General features: G+C 46.4%; 1 protein-coding gene across 1 annotated transcript in view; it reads right to left on the bottom strand.

Annotated features, from left to right (window-relative positions):
- LOC125641970 (cytochrome P450 4B1) overlaps positions 1-17214 on the bottom strand; it is a 51690-nt gene that overhangs the window by 17040 nt on the left and 17436 nt on the right. The window contains exons 5-9 of the mRNA XM_048862667.2: positions 10635-10759; positions 9961-10112; positions 9137-9243; positions 3623-3813; positions 179-312 (exon numbers count right to left, since the gene is read on the bottom strand). Of these exons, the coding sequence (XP_048718624.1) occupies positions 179-312; positions 3623-3813; positions 9137-9243; positions 9961-10112; positions 10635-10759 (709 nt within the window). The remainder of the gene's footprint in view (positions 1-178; positions 313-3622; positions 3814-9136; positions 9244-9960; positions 10113-10634; positions 10760-17214) is intronic.

Genomic DNA, 17214 nt, shown 5'->3' on the forward strand with positions numbered 1-17214 from the left:
CGTTTAGTGAGCCTGGATTTGGTAAAGCTTAATGGAGTGGCTGTGGAAGAAATTTGTAGCTCTCGACAACCAGCAAGACAGACTCCAAAAACTTTGCTTCAAGAGGTGTTTGTCCTTTTAACTGGCTAGTACACCTCACATAAGGGTTAATGGAAAAGGGGAAATGGAGGAAACCGACCTTCTGGTAAATAACGTCCGTCATGGAACGTGATGGGTTTGCTGAGCTGGCGGCTCACAAGAGGCACTGGAGGGAGAATACGCATACTCTCCTTGATGCACATTGTGGTGTAAGGCATCTTACCAAGGTCATCCCTGCAAGCAAGAGAAATTGAGTGACACCCTCCTTCTCGATGCAATAATACTGACAGGCCATCTCTGTGCTGAGAATCCACGCTGCAGGTTGCATACAAAACGTGCACCCAGTGTCCAGGCTGAGCTGCTGACCCTATCGTTCTGCCTAAAATGATCATTTTCACTAGACCTGCTGGGCTGGATTTTACACTGACAACTTCGCTCCTTTGATTCTATTTTTTAAGCCTGTAAAATACAGTGAAATTTTCTCCCATGTGATGAAAATCAGCAAAAAGGGAGGATGTCGTGAAGCTCTTGAACTTCTGCAGACTATGGTGTGTGGCTTGGAGGGTCAGTAAGTTTGGCCACCTCAGTATATAAGAATGGCAGTTGCTCAGCTATTCGGCTCATGGGGTCATATCCCCTGAGCTTGTTTGGTTTGTTTGTTAGATCTGTAACTTGTCTGCTTTTCCAATGAGTCCAGTGTGTCTGATCCGTGGAAGGGCAGGGGGCGGGGCTGGGAGTTCTGCTACTTTCCCTGCTTGGAAGGGCCACAGGGAAAGGAGCAGAACCCCCAGCCCTGCCCCCCAGCCCTCTCCTCCAGCCGGACTGCTGCTGTGTCTTTCTGGTACTCCATACTGGCTATAAATAGCTTGCTGGTACGGTGTACCGGAGCATGCCAGCCTGCTTGCTCTGCTGCCTTAGTCACAAGGGTTTTCAGGATTGGGCACATAGTTTCCTCCTGAAGCATAAAGCAGTTGACCTACATTTAAAATCCGGGCCTCTCTGCATGCTCTCTACCTGCCTTCCTTGGCACCCTCCCCAGTTTCTGAAAGGCCAGAGGGTTTGGGTGGGAAAGGCTGAGCGGCTACACAGCCAACAAAAGCTGTCATTCATTTTTATGATTATTTATGCAGCTCCGAGCATGTGTCAAGTCAAGTGCTTTGCAAATGAGTCGTGAGATAAGGACCTTTCCCTAAAGCAGTAGTCACTAACTGGTCGATTGCGATCAACTGGTCGATCCTGGAGACTCTCCCAGTCGATCGCCATCTCTGGCTGCTAAAAGTCTGGAGGTGCAGAGGGACTGCCGCTAAGGCAGGCTTCCTGCCTGCCCCAGCTCGACGCCACTACTGGAAGTGGCCAGCACGCCCCCGTGGCCCCGAGTGGCGGGGGAGACAGGGGTCTCCTCCCTGCAAGCACCGCCCCTGCAGCTCCCATTGGCCGGGAATGGGGAACTCTGGGGGCAGTGCCTGCAGAGAGGGGCAGCGCGCGGAGCCATGTGCCCACCCCTCAGGGGCTGCAGCGGCACGTTGGCCCCTTCCGGGAGTGGTGTGGGGCCAGGGCAGGCAGGGAGCTTGCCTTAGCCCCGCTGAGCTGCTGACCGGGAGCTGCCCGAGGTAAGTGCCGCCCGGCGGGAGGCTGCACCCCAACCCCCAGCCCTGAGTCCCCTCTTGGAGCCAGCACCCCATACCCCCTCCTGCACCCCGAACCCCATCCTGCATCCCAAGCCCCTTCCCCAGCCCTGAGCCCTCTCCAAGAGCCAGCACCCTATACCTCCTTCTGCCCCAGACTGGAGCCCCCTCCTGCACCCAAACTCCCTCCCAGAGCTTGCACTCCTCACCACCCCTACACCCCAACCCTATGCCCCTGGCTCAGCCCAGAGCTCCCTCCCACACTCTGAACCCCTCAGCCCCAGCCCAGAGCCTGCACCCCCTCCCAAACCCCAAACCCCTGCTGCAGCCCAGTTAAAGTGAGTGAGGGTGATGGAGAGCGATAGCATGGTGGTGGTGAGTGAGATGGAGTGAGCAAGGCTTTGGGGAAGGGGCGGGGTAGATCCTGGGTTGCACTTAAATTCAAAAAGTGTGTAGAAAGGTTGGCGACCACTGCCTTAAAGAGTGTACAAAGCTGTATAGATAAGCATTTGGGGTGAGTAAAGAAGCCACAGTGAAAAATGACCCAGTGTATTCAGGTTTCAGAGTAGCAGTCGTGTTAGTCTGTATTCGCAAAAAGAAAAGGAGGACTTGTGGCACCTTAAAGACTAACTAATTTATTTGAGCATAAGCTTTCATGAGCTACAGCTCACTTCATCGAATGCATTCAGTGGAAAATATTCAGCCTCCTATTTTTCTGCTCATGGAATATTATGTTTTTACTCTGTGGGTCCTGCCTGGTTGCAGACAGTTTGCTGAAAGGTTCTGGCATTTTCTACTAGAAATTTAAGTCATGTGGCTTAGTTGTGATTAGTCAGATAGGTTATACAAAGTTGCCTGGCTGAACGAGGGTACAAGCATTACCATCAGGAACCTTTGTCTAGGAACATTTCAATTTGGTTTCTACAAATATTCATGCACGTGGATTTGAAATTTGCTTCCCACAAAAATCCATGCCAATAATACCTAATCACTTGAACATTTTCAGCGAGCCAAAGGGACAGAATGCAAGGAGGCCCATGAGAACTCATTAAACCATTTGAATAATCACAGAACATGATTGAAATCTACTCCCAGCTCAGTCCAAGTGGTTTAATCTGAGAGTGACCCTAATTAAAACAGCGTTACAAAATTCAGCTTGCCTTTGACCACAACAGTTTTTGATGGACAAGTAAAATATTGTTTAATTTTCTCATTATCATCCAAGGTTCTCATACATATTACAGTGACGAGGGCTACTTAATTATGTAGATTAGAGGGCTGGATGGCAGGAGGTAAAATTTTGCACGTATGCTGGTAGATTTTCCTGACAACTTTGCAACACAGATATCCGGGGTAGCGTCCGCTTATTTTCAAAGGATCTGAAAGTCACATATGGCACCATTATCTCAGTTGTTTATGTCAGTCTCATCAGTAATGTCAGGCCCAGCTGGAGATTAGCACTGGTGAACTGAATGCCCCTGAAGAGCCAGACAGTGGAGAACAAGAGCGGGAACCATTTTTAAACCTGTGGGTCCCACAAAGTTAGTGTCTATTTATGTTTAATGTGGGGAGTTTGATGTTTAAATATATAAGTAAGTCAGAACTAGCTGACCCCTCAACTATTTGACAGTCTCCAGTTACCATGCAAAACATGAAATGTTCTTGCAAGCATCCATGTTAAAGACAATGAAAATCCTGTTCAAAACTCTGACCCAAAGACCATTGGAATCATTGTAAAGACTCCCTCTGAACTACCACTGGGCTTTGGATCAGACTCCAACTAAATATCAGCGCAACATACCACACTGCCCGATGCCCTGAGTTTCAGGGATTTCTTGGTTTCCAACACTCAAGAATATCTTAGTTCACCAGACATAATCTTGAGAGGAAATATCATGAAATAAGATGTGAGCGCTCACCACTGAATGGTCTCCCGGTCTCCCAGAAGCTCCCGTATCTCTTCTCTGCATTTCTGCTGGTGCTCTGGGTACATGGCCAGGCAGTATAAGGTCCAAGAGATCCCACTGGCTGTGGTATCATGACCCCCAAACATGAAAGTGTCCACCTCAGCACGTATGTCTTCATCAGATAATCCTGCTCCCTTTTCATCCTAATTAGACAGGGATATTGGTCAAGGGAATGTATTAGCCCAGATATACTTTGCTTCTGCTGTACCACATGGCACCTAATGCTGCCCTTGGCAAACATTAAGCAGACATACCACTCCCCCCACCAATGGCGATGCCAAATGCAGAGTAACAGTGGGGTTAAAAATGGTCTCTTCTCTCTTTCTTTCGACCCCTGAGCTCCAGAAGTCTCTCTGTTATCTCAGGTCTCTTCCCCATTGGGCATGCAATGTGGTTCACTCCGAGACCAGTGCACAGACTGGGGTGGCCAGTAGAGCTGGTCTGGTTTTTTTTTTTCTTTTTCTGTTGGAAATTGTCTATTTGTTTTCATCCAGAAAAATTATGGGAAATTTGGAGTTTTCATCAAACTCTAAACTAAAAGATTTTGGCTGAGAATAGGCATTGCGTGCCTCATGGGAGTTGTAATTGGCTCCTCTTGTCCCCATTCTCCTCTGTGGGCCAGGATCCTGTGATGGGGTGTATCAACACAAGACTGGTGATGCAAGGGTTAACAAACTGCTTTGGGCCAAACAAGCCTCACCCCTTCACCCTTGCTGGGCATGCTTTCATGGAGGGAGCATATAAAAGGGAACGGCTCAGCTCAGTCAGGGCTGGCTAAGGAGGAGAGCAGATGTGTGCAGCAGGCTCCTGCCAAGAAGCTGCCAGGACTGCAAACCACTGAAGCTGAGCACTGGGACTCGAGCCATTGTGTACTAGGGAAAGAGGCCGACTTGGACTCTCACCATTGGGTGGCATTGTCACTAGTAAAGAAGCTACTCATACTCTAGCCACCGGGCGGTACTGCCCCTAGCTAAAGCAGCTTTGTGGACGCTTGCCCCTAGACAAAGCCATTGCTAGAGAGAGCGACTCATTGGACTCTCACTACTTACTCCCACCAGAGGAAGCACCTCTTAGGATCCCACCAGTGACCTCTACTGCCCTTTAAGCAAAGTGACACCTTGTACCCCGCTGACCCCTTGACAGATCGTCAGAAAGACAACTCCCACAGTGCATCCTGGTCTCCTCTTTTTGTGAAGGGAAGCAATGTGGGTTCATACACAACTTGCAGCTTGAGCTATTCACCTGAGAGAATTTCTTCAGTAAGATACAAAATGAGCATGGACGCCAAAGCATGAGAGATCAAGGATTTGTAACGTTGATATCAGCACTGTGGATGTAATTCTTTTACCCACTGAAAAAGCTGAAGATGCTTCTAAGGAAGGATTGAGAGCTACATCACTATCGAGACATAGGTCTCAATGACTGCTCTAAAGTGCAATGAGATCCGTGTTACCAGAAGCACCACTGTATTCACACCCTCCACGTTATTGAAATAATCTTTGTGCAAAGTATGCCTTGTGAGGTATGATTTAAAAACTAACACACTGATCAATCTTCTTGTTTAATGTATGTACAAAATGCGGATTAAGAGTTATGAACACAAACTGAAATTATGACTACAGTGCGTTTACCAGGCACCTCTGGGGAGTGGGTAAACTGGTTCTCAAAGACAAAGAATAAGCTAACACCTCTAGTCGGGTGTCATCAACGCTGACTGGCCTGTCAAATGGCTATTCTGTGGCAATGAAAGTTGGCAGGAATAGATCAATCTGGATTTTAGCAAACAACTTTGATCTCTGTGCCTGCTACTTCTAATCACTTTAAATCGATCTTTCTGTAGTTAATAAACCTGTTTTACTATATTTTATCTAAAACAGTTTGGGTTGAAGTGCTTGGGGGAATCTCTGCTCAGATTCCAAAGGCTAGTGCGTGTCTACTTTCCTATGAAGAAGTGGCAAACTTACAAATGAGGTTGCACTGTCCAAGGCAACCTTGAGCAAGAGGGCATATTTCATAGAATAGAATCATAGAATAACAGAGTTGGAAGGGACCTCTGGAGGCCATCTAGTCCAACCCCTTGCCCAGAGCAGGACCAATCCCAACTAAATCATCCCAGCCAGGGCTTTGTCAAGCCTGACCTTAAAAACTTCTAAGGAAGGGGATTCCACCACCTCCCTAGGTAACGCATTCCAGTGTTTCACCACCCTCCTAGTGAAAAAGTTTTTCCTAATATCCAGCCTAAGTCTCCCCCACTGCAACTTGAGACCATTACTCCTTGTCCTATCATCTGCTATCACTGAGAATAGTCTAGATCCATCCTCTTTGGATCCACCTTTCAGGTCGTTAAAAGCAGCTATCAAATCCCCCCTCATTCTTCTCTTCTGCAGACTAAACAATCCCAATTCCCTCAGCCTCTTCTCATAACTCATGTGTTCCAGTCCCCTTATCATTTTTGTTGCCCTTCGCTGGACTCTCTCCAATTTCTCCACATCCTTCTTGAAGTGTGGGGCCCAAAACTGGACACAGTACTCCAGATGAGGCCTCACCAATGTCAGATAGAGGGGAACGATCACGTCCCTCGATCTGCTGGCAATGCGCCTACTTATACATCCCAAAATGCCATTGGCCTTCTTGGCAACAACGGCACACTGTTGACTCATATCCAGCTTCTCGTCCACTGTCACCCCTAGGTGCTTCTCTGCAGAACTGCTGCCAAGCCATTCGGTCCCTAGCCTGTAGCGGTGCATTGGATTCTTCCGTCCTAAGTGCAGGACTCTGCACTTGTCCTTGTTGAACCTCATCAGATTTCTTTTGGCCCAATCCTCCAATTTGTCTAGGTCCCTCTGTATCCTATCCTTGGCCTCCAGCGTATCTACCACTCCTCCCAGTTTAGTGTCATCCGCAAACTTGCTGAGGGTGCAATCCACACCATCCTCCAGATCATTAATGAAGATATTGAACAAAACCCGCCCCAGGACCGACCGTTGGGGCACTCCGCTAGATACCGGCTGCCAACTAGACATGGAGCCATTGATCACTACCCGTTGAGCCCGACAATCTAGCCAACTTTCTACCCACCTTGTAGTGCATCCATCCAGCCCATACTTCTTTAACTTGCTGACAAGAATACTGTGGGAGACCGTGTCAAAAGCTTTTTCTGGGATGCAAGGCTGGGGAGCTAGGGGCAATTGGCCGAAGCTTTTCTATTGATGGTTCATGAGTGGCTGGGAGATCATTCTTGTAACTCAGTTGGGTGTGTCCCTGCCTGTGGATGGCTATGTAAGGGCAGTGCCTATCAGAAGCTTGTAGCTTGACATTAACATCACAGTGCGAGAAACAGTCCAGATTGGTCGGTTTAGAGCGCTCAGGGGTGCCACACTTCGGGTGGCACCCCGAGGACCCTTTCACAGTAACACAATCTGTCACTGGGCTGGATTGCACCCGAGAATGTAACAGATACTATCAGAGAAAATTATTTCACAAATGAAAAATGATATGTTAGGTTTTGAGTATGGTTGTATGAAGTTTCACTAGTTTCTCACTGGTCTTGGATTCAAGGCTAAAATTGAAGATAAACCAGTGACTGTGATATAGAATCATAGAATCATGGAATATCAGAGTTGGAAGGGACCTCTGGAGGTCATCTAGTCCAACCCCCTGCCCAGAGCAGGACCAATCCCCAACTAAATCATCCCAGCCAGGGCTTTGTCAAGCCTGACCTTAAAAACTTCTAAGGAAGGGGATTCTACCACCTCCCTAGGTAACGCATTCCAGTGTTTCACCACCCTCCTAGTGAAAAAGATTTTCCTAATATCCAACCTAAATCTCCCCCACTGCAACTTGAGACCGTTACTCCTTGTCCTGTCCTCTTCTACCACTGAGAATAGTCTAGAACCATCCTCTCTGGAACCACCTCTCAGGTAGTTGAAAGCAGCTATCAAATCCCCCCTCATTCTTCTCTTCTGCAGACTAAACAATCCCAGTTCCCTCAGCCTCTCCTCATAAGTCATGTGTTCCAGACGCCTAATCATTTTTGTTGCCCTTCGCTGGATTCTCTCCAATTTCTCCACATCCTCCTTGTAGTGTGGAGCCCAAAATTGGACACAGTACTCCAGATGAGGCCTCACCAATGTCGAATAGAGGGGAACGATCACGTCCCTTGATCTGCTGGCAATGCCCCTACTTATACACCCCAAAATGCCATATACAAGAAAGAAGTTGGAGCAGAGTCACTTTTGAAATAATTCATGCCCAGATATCACCTGGTAATCAAGGAAAGGTGTCAATTATGCATGTTCTTGTTGATGACATACAACTGGATGATCTGGCAAAAGCAGAAAGTATATGACAACGTGATACAAGCATCATGCAGTTTATCATCAGGAATAGGACAAGGGACCACCATTGAAGAATAGGGAATTCTTGGACTATGCTAAAATATGTGAATTTGAAGCTGTAGATACTGTGACAGGGTCGGGCCAGTTGGCTACAGGAGAGTGATAGAAGGCAGATATATTAGCCCCAGGTTAAGTAGGTCCCTTTTCCCTGGGTAAGGTAACAGGGAAGGTTCCAGAACAATCAGGAACTTTCTGGAAACAATTAAGGCAGACAGGCTGATTAGAACACCTGCAGCCAATCAAGAAGCTGCTAGAATCAATTAAGGCAGGCTAATCAGGGCACCTGGGTTTAAAAAGGAGCTCACTTCAGTTTGTGGTGCATGCAAGGAGCTGGGAGCAAGAGGTGCAAGAAGCTGAGAGTGAGAAGGCGTACTACTGGAAGACTGAGAAGTACAAGCATTATCAGACATCAGGAGGAAGGTCCCGTGGTGAGAATAAAGAAGGTGTTGGGAGGAGGCCATGGGGAAGTAGCCCAGGGAGTTGTAGCTGTCACACAGCTGTTACAGGAGTCAGTGTAGACAGCTGCATTCCACAGGGCCCTGGGCTGGAACCCGAAGTAGAGGGTGGGCCCGGGTTCCCCCCATCCCTCCATCCCCCCAACTCCCTACTTGATACCGGAGGAGTTGAACTGGACTGTGGATTCCACCAGAGGGGAAGGTCTCTGTCCTGTTCCCCGATCCACTCGGTGGATCAGCAAAGACTGTGGGGATTGTTCTTCTTCCTTTCCCCATGCTGGCCAGTGATGAGGCTAACTGAGTGAACGGCAGATTTGAGCCATGAAAGTGGCCAAACTGAGGGCTGCCGTGAACCTCTGAGGTGAGAATAAGCGCAGGACAAGGCAGAGGAGGAACTTTGTCACAATACCTATAAACAAAGGAAGTTGAAGGATGTGGAGTCCTTAAAGAACTTGCTCCAGAAATTAACTGATGCTGGAGAAAATTCACTTTTAGCCCAACCCAGCTAGGTTGCTACAAAGTGGAAAAATCAATGTGAGAATTTTTTTGTCTAACAGACTTACACACACTTATTCACAAGATATGAGAAATAACCAAGGTTCTTCTGTACTTACCTTGGCACACAGAAGAATATCCAGGAAGTCCAGGTGTCTCTTCTTCTGGATCTTTTCAAGTTCTCGCTCATCCTTGAGGGATTTCTTCCTCTCCTCTATCACTTTATCTGTTTCAGAAAAAGAACAATAAAAATATATATTTCAAGACTCTGGATTGCTTTGCTAATTCTACCAACAGAGTGAAGGGCAATCTCAACATGTGAGGTTTTCTGGCCCCATCATCCTCCATGTTGATGATGATAGGATTCACTCTGTATGGGTGCCATAGGATGCAGGGCAGAAGCAGAGGCCTGTTAGAAGGACTCTACTCAGTGCTTTCTTGTATCTATGTGGGAGGGAATGGGATCGCTCTCATTCCATTACCCAGTTGGCTCCACAGTTATTTCTCACTAAATTTGAGTTTGCATAATTTGAATTTAGGGGAAGGTCAGCTCAAATCCAGCCCCGATAGGTAATGACTGGAAGGTGCAATCAGGTGTCCAACTCACATAACACCTTTGATGGCAGACTTATCAAAGAAGCCAAGGGTCCATGAAGAGTGCACCTCCCTCACACCTCTAAAGGTGGACTCCCCAGAAGAGGAGTGAGGCACCTTGGCAGTGCAATATGTGGGAAGCTTGCACATCTATACAATGTCTATAGATCAACAGAAGACTTTGTTGCTATACTGAGAGTCATGGAGACCAAAGCACCAATCTGGCGCCTGTTGAAGTCAACTGATCGCTTCTCATTGGTTTCAGCGGGAGTTAGATTTTCTCTAAAGAGCTTTTTGCCCTTCTCCGCAAGTTTCAGAGAAAGACAGTGACAAGAACATTGAGAAATACCTGTTTGGAGATGCACCATGTCACAGGCCTTCTGGAATCGACGTCCATCACGACTGAGCCAATAGATGAAATCAATCTGATATGGGAGGTACCAGATCCTGTAATTTATCTGAAAGGTGATTTCACAGACAGATTTGATGTAGGAATTCTCCCTGAAAGAAAAGTTTGTAGAAGGATTTAAATGGCATTTAGCAAAGTATATAACTTTTCTGCCTGTGGTAGAGATGTAACATAGTCACCATGAATCCCAAAGTTGCAATATCCTATCCCTAAACAGTGAGTTTGTGGCAGCGGTCTATCCGGATAACATTGCATAAAGCTCCCAGTTAGAGCTGGGAGAAGAACTGACTTTTTGGTTTGAAGGCAGTTCTAAAAAATAAAATAAAATATTCAGTTTAGGTTGAACTGAATCCAAAACTTTCCAGTGAATCAAAAAAGTCAATTTTCTAGAGGCGGATTCAAACCAGAGTCTCAGAATATCTGAACCGCTGGGCTAAAGGTTATAAAGGGTGTGGGAGGAGGGTTATCGCAACAGCACCACACCACCCCCTCCAGCAGTTTTGTGACTATTTGTGTCATATTCGCAAATAGTTTTGAGTCGACCAAAACTGCTTTCTTTGGCAAACAAATTATTTGTCCAAAAATTTTTGCCCAGGTCTTCCCCGTGTACTGACTTGTCGATCTGGCAGTTGCTCTCGTGACTAAAGGCACATTTCAAGATGCTGTCTAGAGTCATCAAGCTGACATGTCCAAAGAGCTCCACCGACTTCTCCTGAGTGATCAGATGTTCCCATTTATCCTAATGCAGGAAGGAGACGGGAAATGAGAAGGGACAGAAATGCCTTGCTAGATGCTAGAGCAACAAGGTGGATGAGGTAATAACTTTCATTGGACCAACTTCCACAGTGAGAGAGACGAGTTTTCGAGCTTACACAGAGCAGTCGATATACCTAACACCACGGGAGAGTAGGTTGTTGACCCCCTCAGGTGGCTGATTGGTACAATGACTGTGCTACATCTTCTAACTTTGTGGGTTAATCCTTTATCTTGACTGTTTACAGTACATGCTTTTGACTCTGAAAGTTCCCAGTTCAACCCCCCCTGTTGGCCCAAGGGGATCAGTCACATTTGCATTTACCTTCTGGGTGGTTAAAATTTAAAATCTACTTGTGAAATATGGGAAAGGGAGGACTACACAGTGTTCTGTTAATCAAATATTAGCAAAGCTAGTTTTGGAGGAGCAGGGAGTGGAAGGGTTTAAAGTCAAAATATAAATGAGATCTGTATTTGTACCTGATATATAGTGGAGAGGCCAGAATTATTTCTCTCTATCTCCTGTCTCCAATGTAAGTCAAATGTGTTGATTATACTACGACAGCGTATTTAGATTTCAAGTTCTTTCACAGCTTCTCCCAGCCTACACTTCCAGCTTTGTCTCTCATTTTTCTGGTGAAAGCAGCAAAAGAGATCCCCTTCTTCTCTCCTCAGCATGGGGAGACTCTGCTCACCAGTGCTCCCCCTTGTCCTTAACTGATGAGGTAAGGACTCACCAGTCAGGGGAATCTGAAGTGGGAGTAGCAGAATGCCTGGCAGGGGAGTTTGTTGCGCTCCCGGCCTTCTGGACACTAGATGCAGCAGTAGTAACTCCCGATGGGAGGAAAGGCACCCTCTACAGCCTCTTCTCCATGAATTCTCCCCCTTACTGTTACAGGAGTGCTCTATAAAAGAGAGATGTCTGTAGAAATGTAAGTAGCTAGTAAATAGATGAAGTGCCAATAGATGCTGCTCAAGAATATGTAGCAGAGTTCTTGAGTTTTGTAGAATGAATAAAAGTTGTAGTGTGCTGCAAATGGTTTCCTCCATGCAGCACTTTACATGGAAACCATGGAGCACTCAAGGACAGTAAAGCCATTGCGGAGAAACTAAATGAAATGTTTGCATCGGTCTTCTCGGCTGAGGATGTAAGGGAGATTCCCAAACCTGAGCCAATCTCTTTAGGTAACAAATCTGAGGAACCGTCCCAGATTGAGGTGTCATTAGAGGAGCAAATTGATAAACTAAACAGTAATAAGTCACCAGGACCAGATGGTGTTCACCCAAGAGTTCTGAAGGAACTCAAATGTGAAATTGCAGAACTACTAACTGTGACATGTCACCTATCATTTAAATCAGCTTCTGTACCAAATGACTGGAGGATAGCTAATATGATGCCAATTTTTAAAAAGGGCTGCAGAGGTGATCCCGGCAATTACAGGCCGGTAAGCCTAACTTCAATACCGGGCAAACTGGTTGAAACTATAGTAAAGAACAAAATTGTCAGACACAAAGATTAACATAATTTGTTGGAGAAAAGTCAACATGGTTTTTGTAAAGGGAAATGATGCCTCACCAATCTACTAGAATTCTTTGAGGGGGGTCAACAAGCATGTGGACAAGAGTGATCGAGGAGATCTAATGTACTTAGATTTTCAGAAAGCCTTTGACAAGGTCCCTCATCAAAGGCTCTTAAGCAAAGTAAGCTGTCATGGGATAAGAAGGAAGGTCCTCTCCTGGATCAGAACCTGGTTAAAAGATGGGAAGCAAAGGGTAGGAATAAATGGTCAGTTTTCAGAACGGACAGAGGTAAATAGTGGCTTCCCCCAGGGGTCTGTACTGGGACCATTCCTATTCAACATATTCAAAAATGATCTGGAAAAAGAGGTAAATGGTGAGGTGGCAACATTTGCAGATGATACAAAACTATTCAAGATGGTTAAGTCCAAAGCAGACTGTGAAGAATTACAAAGGGATCTCACAAAACTGGGTGACTGGGCAACAAAATGATAGATGAAATTCAATGTTGATAAATATAAAATCAGACACATGGGAAAACATAATCCCAACTATACATACAAAATGATGGGTCTAAATTAGCTGTTATCACTCAAGAAAGAGATCTTGGAGTCACTGTGGGTAGTTCATAGAATCATAGAATATCAGGGTTGGAAGGGACCTCAGGAGGTCATCTAGTCCAACCCCCTGCTCAAAGCAGGACCAATCCCCAATTAAATCATCCCAGCCAGGGCTTTGTCAAGCCTGACCTTAAAAACTTCTAAGGAAGGAGATTCTACCACCTCCCTAGGTAACGCATTCCAGTGTTTCACCACCCTCCTAGTGAAAAAGATTTTCCTAATATCCAACCTAAACCTCCCCCACTGCAACTTGAGACCGTTACTCCTTGTCCTGTCCTCTTCTACCACTGAGAATAGTCTAGAACCATCCTCTCTGGAACCACCTCTCAGGTAGTTGAAAGCAGCTATCAAATCCCCCCTCATTCTTCTCTTCTGCAGACTAAACAATCCCAGTTCCCTCAGCCTCTCCTCATAAGTCATGTGTTCCAGACCCCTAATCATTTTTGTTGCCCTTCGCTGGATTCTCTCCAATTTATCCACATCCTTCTTGTAGTGTGGGGCCCAAAACTGGACACAGTACTCCAGATGAGGCCTCACCAATGTCGAATAGAGGGGGACGATCACGTCCCTCGATCTGCTCGCTATGCCCCTACTTATACATCCCAAAATGCCATTGGCCTTCTTGGCAACAAGGGCACACTGCTGACTCATATCCAGCTTCTTGTCCACTGTCACCCCTAGGTCCTTTTCCGCAGAACTGCTGCCTAGCCATTCGGTCCCTAGTCTGTAGCTGTGCATTGGGTTCTTCCGTCCTAAGTGCAGGACCCTGCACTTATCCTTATTGAACCTCATCAGATTTCTTTTGGCCCAATCCTCCAATTTGTCTAGGTCCCTCTGTATCCTATCCCTGCCCTCCAGCGTATCTACCACTCCTCCCAGTTTAGTATCATCCGCAAATTTGCTGAGAGTGCAATCCACACCATCCTCCAGATCATTTATGAAGATATTGAACAAAACCCGCCCCAGGACCGACCCCTGGGGCACTCCACTTGACACCGGCTGCCAACTAGACATGGAGCCATTGATCACTACCCGTTGAGCCCGACAATCTAGCCAACTTTCTACCCACCTTATAGTGCATTCATCCAGCCCATACTTCTTTAACTTGCTGACAAGAATACTGTGGGAGACCGTGTCAAAAGCTTTGCTAAAGTCAAGAAACAATACATCCACTGCTTTCCCTTCATCCACAGAACCAGTAATCTCATCATAGAAGGCGATTAGATTAGTCAGGCATGACCTTCCCTTGGTAAATCCATGCTGACTGTTCCTGATCACTTTCCTCTCATGTAAGTGCTTCAGGATTGATTCTTTGAGGACCTGCTCCATGATTTTTCCGGGGACTGAGGTGAGGCTGACTGGCCTGTAGTTCCCAAGATCCTCCTTCTTCCCTTTTTTAAAGATTGGATTTTAAAGTTCTCTGAAAACATTCACTCAATGTGCAGTGGCAGTCAAAAAAGCAAACAGAATGTTGGGAATCATTAGGAAAAGAATAGATAATAAGACAGAAAATATCATATTGCCTCTATATAAATCCATGGTATGCCCACATCTTGAATACTGCATGCAGATGTGGTCGCCCCATCTCAAAAAAGATATATTGGAATTGGAAAAGGTTCAGAAAAGGGCAACAAAAATGATTAGGGGTATGGAATGGCTGCCATATGAGGAGAGATTAATCAGACTGGGACTTTTCAGCTTGGAAAAGAAACAACTAAGATGGATACGATGGAGGTCTATAAAATCATGACTGGTGTGGAGAAAGTAAATAAGGAAGTGTTATTTACTCCTTCTCATAACACAAGAACTAGGGGTCACCAAATGAAATTAATAGGGGGCAGTTTAAAACAAGCAAAATGCACAGTCAACCTGTGGAACTCATTTCCAGGGGATGGTGTGAAGGCCAAGATTATAACAGGATTCAAAAAAGAGCTAGATAAATTCCTGGAGTCTAGGTCCACCAGTGGCTGTTAACTAGGATGGACAGGGATGGTGTCCCTAGCCTCTGTTTGCCAGAAGCTGGGAATGGGTGACACAGGATGGATCACTTGATATTCTTCTTACGTTCTTAACCTTACCACCTACCAGCTTCAAGAGGAAGACAGAAGAGAGTTCCTGAACCACCACCACCTTTCCCTCCACATCCCAGTTTAAAGGATCAAGAGAACTAGTATTGCCAGCACTCATGATTTTATTATGCGTATCATGATATTTGGTGTTTCTCTTAAAGCGCCAGCTCCTGGAGTCATGTGAGTGCATGAAAATTTCAGCTTTTCATTTTCATAGCTCTCATGATTACAGAGAAAGGCTTGAAAATGTGGCCCAAGCGCACTCAAAAGAGTTCAGAGACCAGAGGGCAAATAAAAAGAACCCAGTTTATCAATGGCTGGAAGCTAAAGCCAAACAAATTCAGATCAGAACTAAGGCACACATTTTTAACTGTGATAGTGATTAACTCTGGGAACAAACTACCAAGGGAAATGGTATCTTCTCCATCTCTTGATGTCTTCAGATCTAGACTGAGTGTCTTTCTGGAAGAGATGCTTTCGCCAAACACAAGTTACGGGGCTCAATACCAGAGGAATGGGATGAAATTCTATGGCCTATTTTCTACAGGAGATCAGATTAAATGATCTAAAGGTGACTTCTGGCCTTGGATTCATTCAAAGATTCACAGCGTTTATTACTATTATTTATTATTGTTTTAATCTCATGAGTGTGAATCCAATCTTATGATTTTGACTGACCTGATTACGATTTTTGAATAGTGGGGGTTAATAGTACCAGGATACAAAATGGCCCTGTGAACTCCTTTCCCCCCTCCTGATTACTCCGGAGGGTGAGGCAGGGGGGAATTTAGCAGAGGAGGTGTGATTGGGTGTAGCAACCCCGCACTGGTGACACAGGGATTAACAAACTGCTTTGGGCCCAAGAGGCCACTCCCCCTCGCCCTTGCTGGGCACACTTCCAGTGGAGGGAGCATATAAAAGGAAGCAGCTCAGCCCAGTCTGGGCTGGCTGAGGAGGAAAGCGGACATACACTGCAGGCTTCTGCTGAGAAGCCAACAGGACTACAGACCGCCAAGGCTGAGAATCCTGACTACACCACGGAAGCGCAGTTCACCGTAGGGACTGAAGGGGATGATGCACTGCAACCAGCGGAAGAGATACCAGAGTAAGGATGAAGGGTAGGAAGCGACCCGGGGGACGTGCTTGGGGATATGGAGACCTGAACCCTGCAATGGGGTAATGGGTTTTGAAGGGCCTGCTTCAGAACATGGTGTAGTAGGGTGGGACCGGGTTCCCCTCCTCTCCCTGCACTTGCCACTGGGCCATACCACTGCCAGAGAGGGCAGCTCCTTGGTCTATTGCCGCTAGGCACTACCAGTGCCAGAGAAGGCAGCCCTCTGGACTCCTGTCACTAGGCATGGCTACCTCCAGAAAGAGGGAGACTCCTGAGACTCTCATTACTTACTCCTGATAGAAAAGGCACCCTCTTAGATTCCCACTGCCCAGGCACTGCTGCCCTGAAGCCAAGCGGCACCTTGGACCCCCGCTGGTCCCCTGACAAGAGGAGAATGTAGGGCCCAATGGAAGTGAATTGGGGGAGAAAGGAAGGGGGAAGAGGAAGAAATGGAGGAGGGCAGAGGGCAGATTTATTTGGAAGAAGGCAGGAAAAAGTTATTCATAAGGGGAAACGGGAAAACTAAGGCAAAGGCAAGCAGACAGAAAGGGAAGAGTGAGAACAAAAAACTCAGATGTTAGTCAAACAGTTCAAAATAAAGGCCACAAAAATGACCTGGCAGCTGGAAAACAAGCTTTCCAATGTGAGACCTAAGGAGCTCAGCCCACTCAGCTTATCAGAGAGAAGGCTGAGAGGCGACTTAACGCTGTGAATTGGTACTTAGGCGTGGGAAAGATATCTGATGGCATGGGGCTCTTCAGCTTTGCTGAGGAAGGCATAACAAGACCCGGGAGCTGAAAATTGAAGTTAGGTGATTTCCTAAACACTGGAACAGCTTATCAGTGTTGGGGGTGGATTTGCCATCACTTGGAACCTGTGTGTGCAATGGGGTAAAATGGATGTTCGTAGCAGTCCCTTCTGGCTTCAGGATCTGTGAATCTCTGGGTCCCCCTGTTCATCTCCTTTCTTCACTGGCCATGGGGAGAACAGGATTGCCTGCATTGCCCTCAACATGCTCATAACACTTGCATCTCTGTATTAAGAGAATGACTATAATCAAATTGGATGCTTCAGGGCTTCAGTCATTTGCCTACTGGGGTCAGGAAGGAATAATTTTCCT

This window comes from Caretta caretta, chromosome 8 (assembly GCF_965140235.1).
Source record: "Caretta caretta isolate rCarCar2 chromosome 8, rCarCar1.hap1, whole genome shotgun sequence".
In the NCBI taxonomy this organism is placed as follows: Eukaryota; Metazoa; Chordata; order Testudines; family Cheloniidae; genus Caretta; species Caretta caretta.